Below are 15,159 nucleotides of genomic sequence, written 5' to 3'. Positions count from 1 at the left end.
CAAATTCCCTATACCTAGAGGTTCGTTAATCCGAAAATGAAAAAGGGTTCGTTAATCCGAACATTTGTGGCGTTATTCCGAAGGTTCGTTATTCCGAAGATGTGTTCATCCGAAAATGAAATTCGGAAAAACGAACCTTCGGAATAATGAATCTTCGGACTGAAGAGCCTTTGGAATAACGAACCTTCGGAATAACGAGCTGTAACCAACATTTCATGACAACATCTATCTATCCCATCAAATGGGGTATCAACTTGTAGGAAATTTAATTTTATTCAAAATGATACCATTTTTATGGTAATTTGTTATTCCTAACTAAAGTTATTCAAAAATAATCTGTCTCCTAGCAACGGGCGGCGCCCATCTTAGAAATATGCAAATTAGACGCGCGCGCAACCTTTTTTCACTGGCGACAACCGGATTCGGAAAATACAGGTTCTGACGATCTTCGAACATATCGTAGATTTTTTTTTTTTTTTTTTTTTTTTTTTGGGGGGGGGGGGTTGCACGGGGACCCTTTCTGGCTGCTAGACTATAATGGATGTACAGTAATTCCTCCCTTCCCCCCCCCCCCCCCCCCGACAAAAAAAAAAAGAAAAACAAAACCCAACAACAATCAAACAATCAAACGAAACAACAACAAAAACAAAAAACAAAAACTCAGGGACTCCGGGACTTTACTTGAAATAAGTTTACTGTACACGCTGGAATGAACAGACATAAACACACAAGCATTTAAAACTTACAGTCATCCGCCGTCACCATGGTTACGACGCTCAAGGCATCCATCAACACATTATGCAGAGTTGCCAATTTAGGTAAGCCTGCTATCTTACAGAGTAAATGATCATAATGATGAGGCACATATGATGTAAATGCAATAAGATTGCACTGAAATACGATGTATCGACTGTGACGTGAATCGGGAATATTGCAGCACACATGTACACTCAATTTCCACCCACAAACAAATACAGTCATCATCGACTTATTCAACTCACTTGAATTTCAAAGTACACAATAGCATTACTAGTAACACATTTTTATATCAATCCTGGAAGAATTTTCTTCGACCTGGCCAATTTTCCTTCTTGTACAAGGTTGACGTATACGCGAGGTTTACTGTAAAATTGAATCTTTCTATCTCTCCACTATTCTGTGTGGTATTCATGACTTTACCTCGATTTCACTTGATATAATAATGAGCAAACAATCTTGACATTCCACTGTTTTCATAATAAATAATATCTATGGCTGAAATTCCTCATGGTGTGCAAATAATCAATTTTAACAGTCTTCTATATTACAGAACGTTTACATGTACAGTTGACTCCCGTTTTAACAAAGTCCTCGGGACTGGCAGTTTCCTTTTGTTACATCAACATTTTGTTATGATCGAACAAATAAACAATAAAAAAAAAAAAAAAAAAAAAAACGGACAATATTGAGGCCTGAAAATTTTACTTCTTTGTGACCGGAATTTCGTTGTAACCGTGTTCGTTGTAACGGGAGTGCAATGTACTACTTCAGTATTAAAGCGCAAGATTATTCCTTGCATTATGATATTGGCTTCCGGTTAGAAAATCATCTATCAGGGCTGTGGCAGACTTTGGGAATTTCAGGAAGAGCAATAGAATCACATTGAATAATAAAACTGATGAACGACGTCTGATTGAAATCCTTGTGGTATATACTGTACATAAATAATATCACCAGTCTTTGGCACGATCGCGAACACATACAGTACGACATGTATTATACTTAAAGTAAATGCAAGAATATTCCCATGAGTATTCCGGTACAGCTGCCAATGGTATCAGACATTAGTAAACCCGACTATTAACATTAAATATTCAGTGTCTATAAAACTCGAAGCCATCCTGTCTATTGCCACCCCCCCCCTTCAATAGGCACTTCCTCTCCCCTCGCCCTCTCTCCCCTCACAAGGGTGCACATCACGAGAGCGACACCCACGAGTCATACAGCCTACTCGAGTTATACAGCCCATGAGGCCGACACATTAAACCCCGTGTTGTATCTGTGGAAATCGTGGGCTTTCTTACCTAGTGTTGGTCTCATGGGCTTTATTTGCCTAGTGTCGAACACGTGGGCTGTAGGACTCATGGGTGTCGGTCTTATGGGATGACCCCCATGCACAAGTCACCCACTACCCTACAATACCCCCCTCTGGTCCACTTGGCGCTTTCTCGGGGTCCAGTCCTAGCTGTTTCATCATGACGGCCATCTCGAACAGGTAATCGTAGCACTCGCACCTGTCATGGAAAAATAAGACGTATTTGATGAAAGTTGAGATTTAACCCTTTCGGCTCCCTTCAGGATTCCTGCACTATCAACCTCTATATTCCCTGCAGCAAACTCCAAATGTTCACATAATTCAGAATATTTACATGTATCTACTGAAAGTAACTTATTTCTTTACAGAGTAGAGTTTCACTGGGATGATACGAACAAGAAAAAAGTAAACATTTTCAGTCTTCTTTATTTCTGTTTTGTTGGAATATAAATTAAAATTACACATTCACTTTGAATGTGATAGCAAAATGAACAGAGCAATTATTCTGTACATATCAAATTCAACTTAAAATTGAAACTAGAAATGTCGCTATGGTGACTGATGCCTCCGCCATAATGCATGATTCTCCCAATAGGCGTATAGTACAATGTCTTCACAATGTGTGATCCATGACAGTTTCACATATCTGGCAAAATATTGAAATGACAGGTTTGTCAGAAATGTCTTGAACTGGGTTTGCTATAATTTTCTAAGAGTGCAGGTACACATATTTGGGGAATTTTGGGGAAGTTTATGCATTGAGTAATTTCCAAGGTAAAAAGAAAGAGTGTGATGACGGTACAAAATAGATTTTTTTTTTTTTTTTTTTTTTGGGGGGGGGGGGGGAGGGCATTGAAACCTGGCCTTTGACCCTTAACCTTTGACCTTTGACCTTCTGGCTGGAAATTTCTCGGAGAATCTCCATTAGGTAATGCATGTATCAAGTTTTGAAACTAATAATGCAAGCATTGCATATACTAGTATAAGAGGGAAATAGTAAAATTTTGAGGAGTTGACCTTGACCTTTGACCCCTGAGTATTGACCCATGACCCCTAAATTCCCTAGATAATCCCTGCCAGACAGTACATGCATATGTACCAAGTTCCACGAAGATACATTGAACCATTTGCAAGAAAAGTAATATTGCAACATTTTCACCTAACCTTTGACCTTTTGACCTTTGACCTTATGACATGAAACTCTCTCTGGAGAATCTTTACGCAGTAGTACATGTCCACACCAAGTTTCAAGAAAATACCTTCGGGCATTGCATAGATATGGGGGAAATTGCAACATTTGTAGCATTTGACCTTGACCTTTTGACCTTTGACCTCTTGCCAATGTCACTAAAATCTACTCAACTAATTGTCCCATCATACATCATCCTTGGACCAAGTTTGGTGAAAGCTGCTTCATCCAGTTTTGAGTTATCACGTAAACAGATAAATTTTAGGATTTGACCTTGATCTTTGACCTTTGACCTCTGTCCGATTTCACTGAAAAACTAATTAAGTAATTTTCCCATCATACATCATCCTCCAACAAAGTTTGGTGAAATTTGCTCCATCCAGTCTTGAGTTATCGCGTAAACGGATACAATTTCATGATTTGACCTTGACCTTTGACCTTGAGCCGATTTCACCCAAAATCTAATCAAATAATTGCCCTATCATACTTCATACTTGGACCAAGTTTGGTAAAATTCCAGTAAATATTACTCAAGTTATCGCGTAAACGAAAGCGGACGGACAGACGTACGGACATACAGACGTACGGACGGACGGACAACCCGAAAGCATAATGCCTCCGGCACCACTTCGTGGCGGAGGCATAACAAAACTCAAACAATAACATTCAACCAGACATTCAACTCCCCCTACCCCATTCCCCACACATTAATTACCTCCTACCTCTTAATTTATTATTACAATTTTATTATCATAATTTTCTTTCTGCCTGTCTCTATGCCACGAGTATCTATTCATGATGAATACCGCAGCACTTCAAGTGCATCAAAAGTACATTAAGTTTTTGTTCCCTCACACACGCATTTACCACAATGCACTCCACACGCATACACACACACACACAAAAAAAAGGGAGTCGCTGAGGGTGCATATACTCTGATCTATTCAAGTAACATCATCCTAAATAAGAGTTGTGTACTGTAGTCGGGTGACAAAAGAAGGAAGTATCCCGACAAAAGCTATATGAAACAGGAAGTACATTGTTCACAGAAAATTGCAATGCTCAAACCTGCAAACATGTGATGAGAAACTGTGCAGTAAAGTACAGATTAAAAAATGCAGACAGCCACTTCAAATTCACCAACATGGAAAGCGCAAGCTGTTGATATTATGTGTACTTGGATCTACACAATGCCTTGAGTTAATGCAAATGTTGATACTGAAGCTTTGTAAATTGCTTCAAAGTTTCATGCATGGATCGAAGCGCAACTCATTATGTACACGCTATGAAATGTTCTAAGTGGGACTGCTCTTCTCTTTCAACTGGTTGACAATTTGTAGATACAGTGTAGTTTCAAAACATACCATGCTCAAAAGGACTACTCTATAGAGAAGAGAATCTCTTGATATTATTGTATGTGTACTTTGATCTACACAATGCCTTGATTTCATGCAAGTGTTGATACTTCCAAGCTCTGTAAATTTGCTTCTGTTACATGGATCGAACCGCAAATCATTATGTATACGCTACCTCAGGACGCTACAAAATGTTTTGAATGGGACTCCGCTTTTGCTTCAACTGGTTGACAATGTGAAGATAGTTTAATGTTCAAAACACACGATGCTAAGAAGGACCACTTTGTAGAGCAGAGACTGGAGCAATGCCAATATGAAAACATTGAAACACTCCAGGCTATATATAGGTTTTAAAACATAAACGTCTGTACTTAACCCCCTGTATGTTTTGAGTGTTGTTTGGCAAAGAAAACCCCATGACGTTTTCCCCACTATCCAAAATCCCTGCTTTAAGTGTAATGAGATTTATTTTTTTCCAGTCTAAAAAACAAAACTTTTGATCAGAATGATATGTGGGAGAATGTATAAATGTAATTCATTTCGTTTTCTTGTCAAAGTACTACTTTTGAGGAACTCTTGTTAAAATATTTCCTGATTATAACAGCATACATACCGGCAACTTCCATTATACAATGAAGTCCTCTGTTACATCAGACTTCCGTTATAGCCAAACAATAAATTACATAGAATACATAATGATTTTAGGTCCTGTATTTTTGCTTTATTGTAACGAGAATTTCGTTATAACCGTGTTCATTAATATAACAAGTGTGCAATGCATTGAAAATAAGGACGAATATGAGTAAATACAAGGGGGGGGGGGGGGGATACCGTCAATTACATTGTCTTTGCCTTTTGCCACGTTTCTCCCCACACGTAAACGCCGTGCCGTCTAACGAGAACTGCACATGTGTCTGGGTACTCTTCCATTGCCTTCTCTAATGAGCCCTGGGAGAGAAAAGGCAGATATGATAGTAATGACAATAATAATTATGATAATAATAATGATAATAATGGTAATGGTAACAACAACAACAACAACAATAATAATAATAATAATAATAATAATAATAATAATAATAATAATAATAATAATAATAATAATAATAATAATAATAATAATAATAATAATGATAATAACAATAACAATTATTACCATTATCATTATTATTGTTATTGTTATTATTATTATTATTATTATCATTATTACTATTTCATCATTATGGTATGACAATAATGATGATAATAATATTAATTAGTTTTTATATAGGAAAGTTTAGACTTGTTAAGAATTTCAATACACTACATATGACAAAACCTGATGCTGTTTAATCATAAATCATTATTGACGAGTCCAGTCACCATGAAACTGCTTCTATTACCACAGGCAGATGATAAATTATGATGATAATAGTGACAACAATGACAATAATATCAATATCATTCATACACTAATACTAGTACTAACACAATGTATTAAAATACTAATATTAAAACTGATACTACAATTCTGCTACTACTACCAATAATAACAATAATAATAATGATAATAGTGGTAGTAGTAATAAGTAAATGATAATAATAATTGTATGTATTTACATACTTATTTGTACAATGATATACAGTATATACATTGTTACCCGTATATAATGAGCACAAATACGTCGCTTCACCACATTCATCCTTTCGCACCGGTATAAACCTGGTAGACCTACAAAGAGCAAAGGCCGCTCTTTATGAGTGGATGAAATGGCTAAAGGTCTTTTGTATTGCCATTGTAAATAATCCCCAGGCAATGCCATTCATACCTACTCATTCAGTGCTCTTGATATAACATTTTTCTCCATACCGTGCACCTACAAGATGTGAAAGCTTATTGATAAGGTGGGTAGGCCTACTTTGCTGCGTACGTTGGCCTTCAAGGTATGACACCCCCACCCCCCCCCCCCAAAAAAAAAAGAAGAAGAAGAAGAAGAAGAAGAAGAAGAAAAAAAGCTTGACTACCACCATACAACTTCTCAGTACTTCTTTTCAGATTTGTTATTGGATCCCCGAGAGTATAGTTCTTCCTTGGAGAGACGTAGGAACCAAATTCCCAAGGCCCAACAGAGGAGTGAAAAAAATAAAGCAAAGTAGGGTGCTGTTTTACTAAGCACTAAAATCAATCCTTGATTCAATTCAATCAATCTTAGGGACAATTTTTGGGACCAATCAGTCCTCAGAAGGAACTGTCTCACCAAGACATTTGGGAACAATATCTTGCGTCCACTTTGAACGTTTTAAAATACATCTTGAATGTTAGTGTATTCTTCCCAACTACAGTGGATCTGATCTGAATCTGTCTCAATTTTGGGTTCATTGCTTGGCTCAATGCAGTTTCCATGTTAGTGAAACAGAGCCCTGGTCCCTCCACTTAATAAATGGGGAAGATCTGACGCCGATTTCTAAATTAATACCCCTTTCAGACGGGAGAGTTCTCGTTTGGACAAAGGGTGTTTTTCTGTGTCTGAATGCCCGTATATTTATATTCATACGACATACTTATAAATCCGTGTCTGAATGCTCTCAGTTCCATGTGTCGTGTATTAAAGTAGGCCTATAGTTGAGGCTCATCCGCAGCTCGCCCTTGGGTTAATAGCGCGAACTTCCAAAATGATCCAACGTCATGAAAAAAGGAAGAAAGAAAGAAAGAAAAACAAACAAACAAACCGCTGCGCAAGGTCCAAAGTTCGTAATGTTCAAGGGAGAGACTCACATGTATTAATGAACTTTTAATGAATTACAACAGTGCCTGAGGTCTAATGCTGCCGTATGATTATCGTATATTGGGAGGTTGTTTCTGAATTGTCTCATGTCTCATACCATGTGTCGTATGAATATACGATAACTCGATGTGTCTGAAAAGCGCAACGTACCTTTAAATCCCTTTCAAATGGGGTGTTCTCCACGATCGGTACAACCAGCTCCTCATCGTATCTGCAAAATGCCAAGAACAACAAAACACAGATGACAAATATAAATGGTTATAAGACCTACAATCCCTCGAGGAAGATTGTTGTTGCTTCTAAATACAAGTGTGTATAGGCCTATATTCAAGCGAACCACATTATAACGAGATACAATAGTCAGGACCGTGCAAACTTTCTGGTTATAACGAAAAACCATTAGAAACACAAGTCCCAAAGATTGCTAATTATTTTCTTTCTGCCTTTCTCTGCACCATGAGAATCTTCCTGATGGAAACCTGCGCATAATAAATGTTCATCATCTTATTATTATTATAATTATTATTATAATTATTATTATCATTATTATTATTACCCTTACATATTATATTCATCATCATCATTATTATTACACATTCACTTTTGACCGGATTGTGCGATTTTCGTCGAACTTTGTTGACATGTTCTACTGATATTGCTGCCTTCGCGAAATCCATGTTTACTTCTCCTTAAGGAGACCAAACCCAACTATAAATGTGTATTGAGTGAAAGCACAATATTAGTAAACACATTCATGACAGTTTGAGGAAAATTGGACGATTGGATCCATTAAAAGGTGGAGAATTTCATTTGTGAAATTTCAATGCCAGTATTGCCATCATCGATGACTACTACAGTTTCTGACGTCATGTAATATCAAGAAAATATAAGGAGAATTCCACAAAATTTTGTTTTTTTATGACAAGCATACATTCCATCGACTTTTTTATGTTAAAGGTAATACTACAGAGGATCGCTTGTATAAGAAGTGCGTGTATGTGTGTGTGTGTGTGTGTGTGCATGCGCTTGCGAATATGTATGTGTGGATGATTGATGATGGTAATTACCTATAGTATCCACCTGTTTTCTCCTTCTTGATTCCCTTGATCATTTCTTGGTGCGTAATTCGGAACTCCTTTCCTTTGGAGAGTAACGTCACTAGGACTGCGTGCTTGGAGTGCGTGTGAATGCAGGCCCCAGCTCCTTCAAAAGGAAGCAAATTGTTGCCGTGGAGCAGACAGCAATGCCAATTTGTTGAAATGATAATCACAATTTTAATACTTTTGGTGGCTTGTGCCATAAATAAAGTTTTGTACATGTCGATTTGCGGGTTGACTCGTCTCCAGACAGACGATGATTGGTACTCATAGCTTTTCATCAAAAATGATTATAACAACAATGAAATTTGGGATATGGAGGGTCTTTAGGGAACCATCACAAGCAGCAAAAAGAAGTCCCGGGACGGTGGATTTGTAATAGTGTCAGTGACAATGTCAATATGATTACTTATGATTTGATCATCATTAACATTCATTACATTATGACAAAAATAATGATGAAAACATGCACCAAATATAGCAATAATAGTAGAAGTAAAAGAAAAATAAGAAAAAGAATCAGAGATGCTATTATCAAAATAAAAGTAAGTTAGTGTAAGAGAGGACAAAAAAGGGCACAACCAAACAGGTACCTCTTAGTGTATAACAGCTCATGAAGAGCGGAGTACATTGGCTTTTCTTGAGCTTCTTTGTCGGGGGCGGCAGACTAATATCCTGGCCTTCAATATTCGTCACAAAGAGATCTTCTGACTAAAAGCAAGATGAAACAAAACAAAATAAAGCAAAATAACACAAAAGTTATTGTACCACAGACAGTAACTGTTTAATCCCATAGTCTCACTTTTTTCTAAATGTCATAGAAAAGAAAAAAAAATGGGCACAGCCAAACCCTCTCATCAAAAACAGATACACATCAATCTCTACAATAAACAAACCAGATTATACAACAGTATACCCGAGAGGCATGCAAATTGATGAAAACATCAGTATAATAGAAATAGCTATGAATTACAGCACTACCTATATATCAGTACAGAAATGAAGTAAATTTAGTGCAATAAAAAAAGAACCCTGCTATACTTTATTAGCAGAAATGAAATTAATGCAGATTCTTGTGCAAATGTATGTGGATAAATATGTGACCGTGCATCAGAAAACAAACAAAAAGTCGCACTCCTTGATTTTACCTGATTACTCAAGAAAGGTGAAACGGTCAACCAAGTCAATTTTGAGTTTTCCATATTTTCTGAAAGAGCTATTCTTCTTCTACATTATTCTTGAGTTTGGGATCATAATGTGAATGGGAAAGTGGATTTTCAGTAGTTTTTCTACAACCCCTTTTTTTTTTTTGGTAGAGTAGTGTGATCAAGTTTTTTTTTTAGATGCCTCTTTTCCTTTTTTGAAAATCCTTTGCACACTCTTCACTTTCAACTCTAATAACTTTTGAAAGGATCACGGTGCTACTGCTTTGAAAGTTGACATTTATCATGGACAGAATGTGTCAATAGAGCACGCTTAATTTCAGCTTAATCTGATAATCCCTTCATTGTTGTTGCTACAGTGGTTTGCATCATGCTTTTTGTCCCACTCATCCCACAGGCAGCCCGGCTTAGTACAGATTTAGCACTAGAATAGACCCTGTACTTCAGAGCCTATTTTCTCAGTTCAAACTTTTCCAGAGTGTGGGCTTTCTTTCCAATATCTATATAGGTTAGGAGAATCCATTTGAATTGAGTTATACATCATTTTAAAGCTTAGAGTTTGCTCTTTCAGAATCTGCCATAACTAAAAATCCATGTCTGGCAATTTTTTGTTGGTTTTGTGGTGCAGGGTCACATGTGGAATTCACTTATAAATGCCCTGCTAGCCTTTGCTTCAGACTTACTGTAAGTCTTCTGCTACAGTAATCTATCTAAGGGGGGATTTCTCGACCTTTGTTCCCACACAGAAGTAAAACTTTTTTTTTCCAGCTCTATTTTTTTTTTCAATACTGACATTAAAAAAAAAAACTTCAAACAAAGACAAAAAAAGCAAAAATCTGTCATGTACCTGAACTCTCTCTTTTTGGACACCAGAGGGCGCTATGTAAATATCATTTCTGAAAAGAAAAAGAGAAAGGGTGAAATTTTATCCTCATGGCATTTTCTATACACAATCATAGAGCTTAAAACATACTTAGATACAATATCATAAAGCATGAGCAAACAGGTACAAGAACACTAATGAGTTAGATATAATTGTATAAATCTGATGAAACTGGAAAATGAAAATATATGAACAAAATTTAACAAAGCACTGACTGTTGATCCCATCCATGATATTGTACAATTAACACCGAACTTAATTGCATTTACATACTGTACGAGCTGAAATTTTCGCGGTGGTTTTATTTTCGCGAATTTCGCGAATCGCCTTTGAATCGCGAAAATAACAACACGCGAAAATAACAACGCGCAAATAAGTAAGTTCAGTTAGACCCTCGCAACCGCGAAATTAACAACACGCGAAAATGTCCTCGAAGGACCAATTCGCGAAAATATCTGTACGCGAAAATTTCAGCTCGTACAGTAAGGAATTTACACATTATTTCTACTTACATAGCACAACAAAATATCATCCTCAGCAAAAGATGAAAGAAAAATTGGATTAAAAGCATAAAATAACATGTGTGTTTGAGAATTAGTTGACAAAATGCACTAGTTGTTTGTATAACACCTGAGAAATCAGATGTGATGGGAAGCCCCCTGTGACAAATAATATAAGTGTTTAACTTTACCCATGTTTGATGGATATGCCCCCTCCAGTACCAGTCACCCATCCTAGTTTGTAGAACTGGACAAGTAACTCTGGAATCAGCTGACGGGGATGTTCCTAGAGTATGTAATGGAGTTAGATAAGCTGTGCATTGATTATAAATTGCAATTTATAATCAACCAGATTGAATTTTGTTATTTTGGCTCTAATGTATGGAAATTTTATAATTAAAAAAATGTGTCTCCTCTCTACAAATGCGTTTCTTTTATACTGGAATACCTTCTCTCTATACTTTTTGTGTCACATCACCCTTCTAAACACACATGCATTTGTACCCTACTGAGGGTGGTTGCATCATTAATTAGAAAAGCACTCTGAGAGCGCAGACCTCTGCCAAGCATGCAGCTCATTTCCACCACTGATCTTGTTCTTCCACAGTGATTTCCACCCATACGTACTTATAGCATTGTGTGCTGAAAGTCGCCCGATTTCCCAATATAGAAGCCTTTGTTACATCATAAACTCTCAAGCTGCACGGCGCGCCTCGCCCTAGCAGAAACTAGAGCACGCACTTTAGTGCATGCATGCAAACCTCAATACGCGCAGCCTGAACCCCCAAGTTCATTGACCCTACCTGCCAAAATATCAAAAATCCTTCATAAATTCCCCCAAAATTCTTGGATCACTACCAAATTTTAATCATCTGTGACTTGTATCATTCTAAACCTTTCCTGCAAGTTTCATCCAAATCCGTTGACCATTTTTTGAGTTATTTTGCACACGGACAAACTAACTAACTAACAAACGAACAAACCAACAGTAACGAAAACATAACCTCCTCCCTTGGCGAAGGTAATTAGCTACATCATGTATTCAATTGCAAATCTTGTTTATAGTATTAATCATGATACGATTGATGTCCTTAAACAATTTCTTATCTTTTATTTTTTGTTTTATTTATAATTATAATGAATCAAATTTGATATCTAAACTTGATCTTTATTATGTGATATGGAGTGACACATGAGGGCTCACATTGCCAGGACAGCACAAGCACTAGCAGCACTATAATTATAATAAAAATATGTGTGGATTGAGTGAATGCAGTGCATAGAACACATCATTTTTTTTTTTTTTTTTTTTTTTGGGGGGGGGGGGGAATTGGGCACTCTGTGAAAAAGTTATGAATTGCTAAAGTTTTTGTGCGGCCATCATTGGGTGAGAAGACTACTAGTAGTACTACATTTTGTGATGTCACATAAGGTTTTCCATCAAATGATCAAGGAGGTACTACTACTTGGCGACACCTCGTAGCTGTAGGCCCTACCTCGAGTTTGTGGTTTGATCGAAAGATCAGTCTTTATTTTGTCGTTGGGGATACGTTCCACGGCCGGAGACTACATCTGGTTTAACAGAATTCTGCAATACAGAGGATTGAGGAGGACTGTAAAAGGGGGAAAAAAATGTAAAAAAAAAAAAACTCCTCCGGACAGACGGATTTTTGTCTTGAAATCACCTCCTTGACCTTGCCCATGGTAGTGTCTAGATTGCTGTCTATGAACTAGACTTCTAGTTCTATGTGGATTCTAGCCAAAGAGATATCTCTTTGGAACTAAAAGTGTTAGCACACAACTACCCTATATGTGTATGCATGAGTATAATACACAAGTAACAATGTTTATGTTAGAGAAAATACGTAGGGGGTCTAAACTACTTTTACCACAGTGACGATCGTGACGATGGTGACGCACGAGGGCGAGGGCATTCAGCAAAATTTACTTTTTCATGAAAAGTGCGTATTTTCTCTACTTGTTACTCATACATATTAAGGTTAGTATTGTTCGTCATACTTTCTGAAAGAAAAAAAAATCAAACACTCTTTAATTTTGCCAGAAATATGAAAATATTTTCTTCATATCAATTTTATGATCACCCAACATCTTTTTGAATGGCGTGGGACTGAGTAGTGTGTGTGTGGCTTACGTGCATACGTGGTTGGTCTCTACGCCTACGCTACGATCTTTTTGGTAAGAGGTCGGTGGTACTTAGCTAATGATAAGATATATTTACCTTTTCATTGTTCTCTCCCATTCCGTGAATTTTGCACAAGATAATATGCAGCAGGTCTAGAAAGAGGAGAAGAGATTGGCCTCCAATGATACACTAAGCAGACACGTAACGCACACTGTACGTTACACGTAGACACTATGCACCACAGACTGAGTGAGTGAAATTTAACAGAAGAACTTCATCATTATCAGTTCAAGGATACCATACATTTGTTTGTGTGGTTGTTGTTGTTTTTTCATTATATGAAGTAATGTGAATCGAAGAGCTTATACTAGTAGTTCTCAATCATCATGCAAGCTCTAAATATACCAGCGATCATTGAGTATTTTTTTTTGTTTTTCCGAAATAATTACTTCATTTCTTTTAAACTATTCAACAAAACGATCAAAGGCAATTATTACAATTGGCATATTCTACAATAAATTCATATTGCGCGGTTATAATACATGTATAATAAAGCTATTTTTTTTTTTTTTTTTGCGAGGGTTTAATTTTCGCGAATTTTGCGAATCACGATTGGATCGCGAAAACAACATCTCGCGAAAATGACCTCGTCATTAGCAAAAATATCAGTAGGCCTGCGCGATTTTGAAGAGTAGTGGTCACAACAATTAAAACAAGCAAGAGGATCTCGCTTCTGATGGGATTTACGAAGAAGTTATATATGGAAGTATGAAGATGAAGAAGAAGAAGAAGAAGAAGAAGAAGGAAGAAAAAGAAGAAAAAGAAGAAAAAGGAAGGAAAAGAAACCAGCTACCACTCGACCCTAATCCCCAGTTTTAGAAGGGAGCCCCTTACATAACTTTCTAGAATTTTCATGATCGTGGGTTGCATTTTGGGTATGGTACATAATACATTCTAATGAAAAGACTTTATTTCATCGTTACATGCTGTGAAACTCTCTTCAACGTGTGATAATAACCTACAGTTAATATCAGGTACATTACACTATAACCTAAAAATCATCTGGAAGTCCCCTTCAAATCTTTTTTTTTCCCTGCCATTCATTAATTTTCTTTTACTCAGGTGGGATTTCATTGTAGATAACCATTTTGTATTTCTTCCACGCCCCAATTAAGGGCCGTATAAGAAATAAAAACAGTTATTGTCATTGTCATCATGGCCGGCGGAACCAGCCCCCGCTTTTTTTTTAACCCGGAAGTACGTAAGTGACACGCAAAAAGAAATAGATAGAGATCTTGAAGTGTGAGCGCGGTGAGGTAATGTTTTTATTTTTGCTTGTCACCTGAAAAAAACCCGGAAGTGGAAGGGGAGAGATGAGCTGAGGACCTTGTGAGATTAGCTCATGAAATCCGTAACTGGGGTCCCCCCCCCCCACACTTTTGAAAACGCCACCCATAAAACACATGAATGTCATGCACTTATAATGATAATCCTCACCTCAGCCATAATGCACCCACTGATTATCTCCAGACACCCACACAGTTCAGGGGCGGATCTAGCTTTTTATAAAGGAGGGGGTTGGGGGCAGTATGCGAGGGAGCGTAGCGAGCGAGGGGGGGGGGGGGGGGGGGGTTTCCCCCCTCCCACAGTAGGGAGAATTTTTGAAAATCTGTGTGTGAAAATGGCGTTTTCTTGCATCTAAAACACCACTATTTTTGGTATAGAGGTCATTGCCATAAATAGAAAAAAATAAAATTACAAGTTAAAAAAAAAAAGATAAGATAAAAAAGAAATGGTCCCCGGATTTTTTTTTTTTTTTGGGGGGGGGGGGGGGAGGGGTTGCAACCCCCACCCCCCTCTGAATCCGCTTCAGATTACTATTATGACACCCGTGTTGATCGATAAAGATTAATATATTTGATGTATGTATACACACTTAGTCATATAGGCATTCAGTAACACGTACATACACATACACATGTATAGGCCT

At 37.2% G+C, this 15,159-nt stretch overlaps 1 protein-coding gene across 3 annotated transcripts; it reads right to left on the bottom strand.

Moving 5' to 3' along the window:
• Positions 1 to 676: 676 nt before the first annotated feature.
• LOC140235607 (methylthioribulose-1-phosphate dehydratase-like) lies at positions 677 to 13,401 on the bottom strand. Of its 3 annotated transcripts, none has more exons than XM_072315613.1 (8): positions 13,266 to 13,401; positions 11,218 to 11,312; positions 10,491 to 10,539; positions 9,074 to 9,191; positions 8,451 to 8,586; positions 7,534 to 7,594; positions 5,460 to 5,566; positions 677 to 2,273 (listed from the first exon to the last, which is right to left on the bottom strand). In XM_072315613.1, the coding sequence occupies exons 1-8, from the start codon at positions 13,284 to 13,286 to the stop codon at positions 2,168 to 2,170; spliced, it is 693 nt and encodes a 230-aa protein (XP_072171714.1). In that variant the 5' UTR covers positions 13,287 to 13,401; the 3' UTR covers positions 677 to 2,167. The 3 variants fall into 3 exon arrangements, with proteins under 3 accessions (XP_072171714.1, XP_072171713.1, XP_072171715.1); XM_072315612.1 differs by having other exon boundaries at positions 5,471 to 5,566; XM_072315614.1 differs by lacking the exon at positions 11,218 to 11,312 and having other exon boundaries at positions 5,471 to 5,566; positions 13,266 to 13,374.
• Positions 13,402 to 15,159: the final 1,758 nt, after the last annotated feature.

Source organism: Diadema setosum, chromosome 12 (assembly GCF_964275005.1).
Source record: "Diadema setosum chromosome 12, eeDiaSeto1, whole genome shotgun sequence".
In the NCBI taxonomy this organism is placed as follows: domain Eukaryota; kingdom Metazoa; phylum Echinodermata; class Echinoidea; order Diadematoida; family Diadematidae; genus Diadema; species Diadema setosum.
The sequence above is the reverse complement of the archived record's forward strand: the minus strand, read 5'-3'. Positions and strand labels throughout refer to the sequence as shown.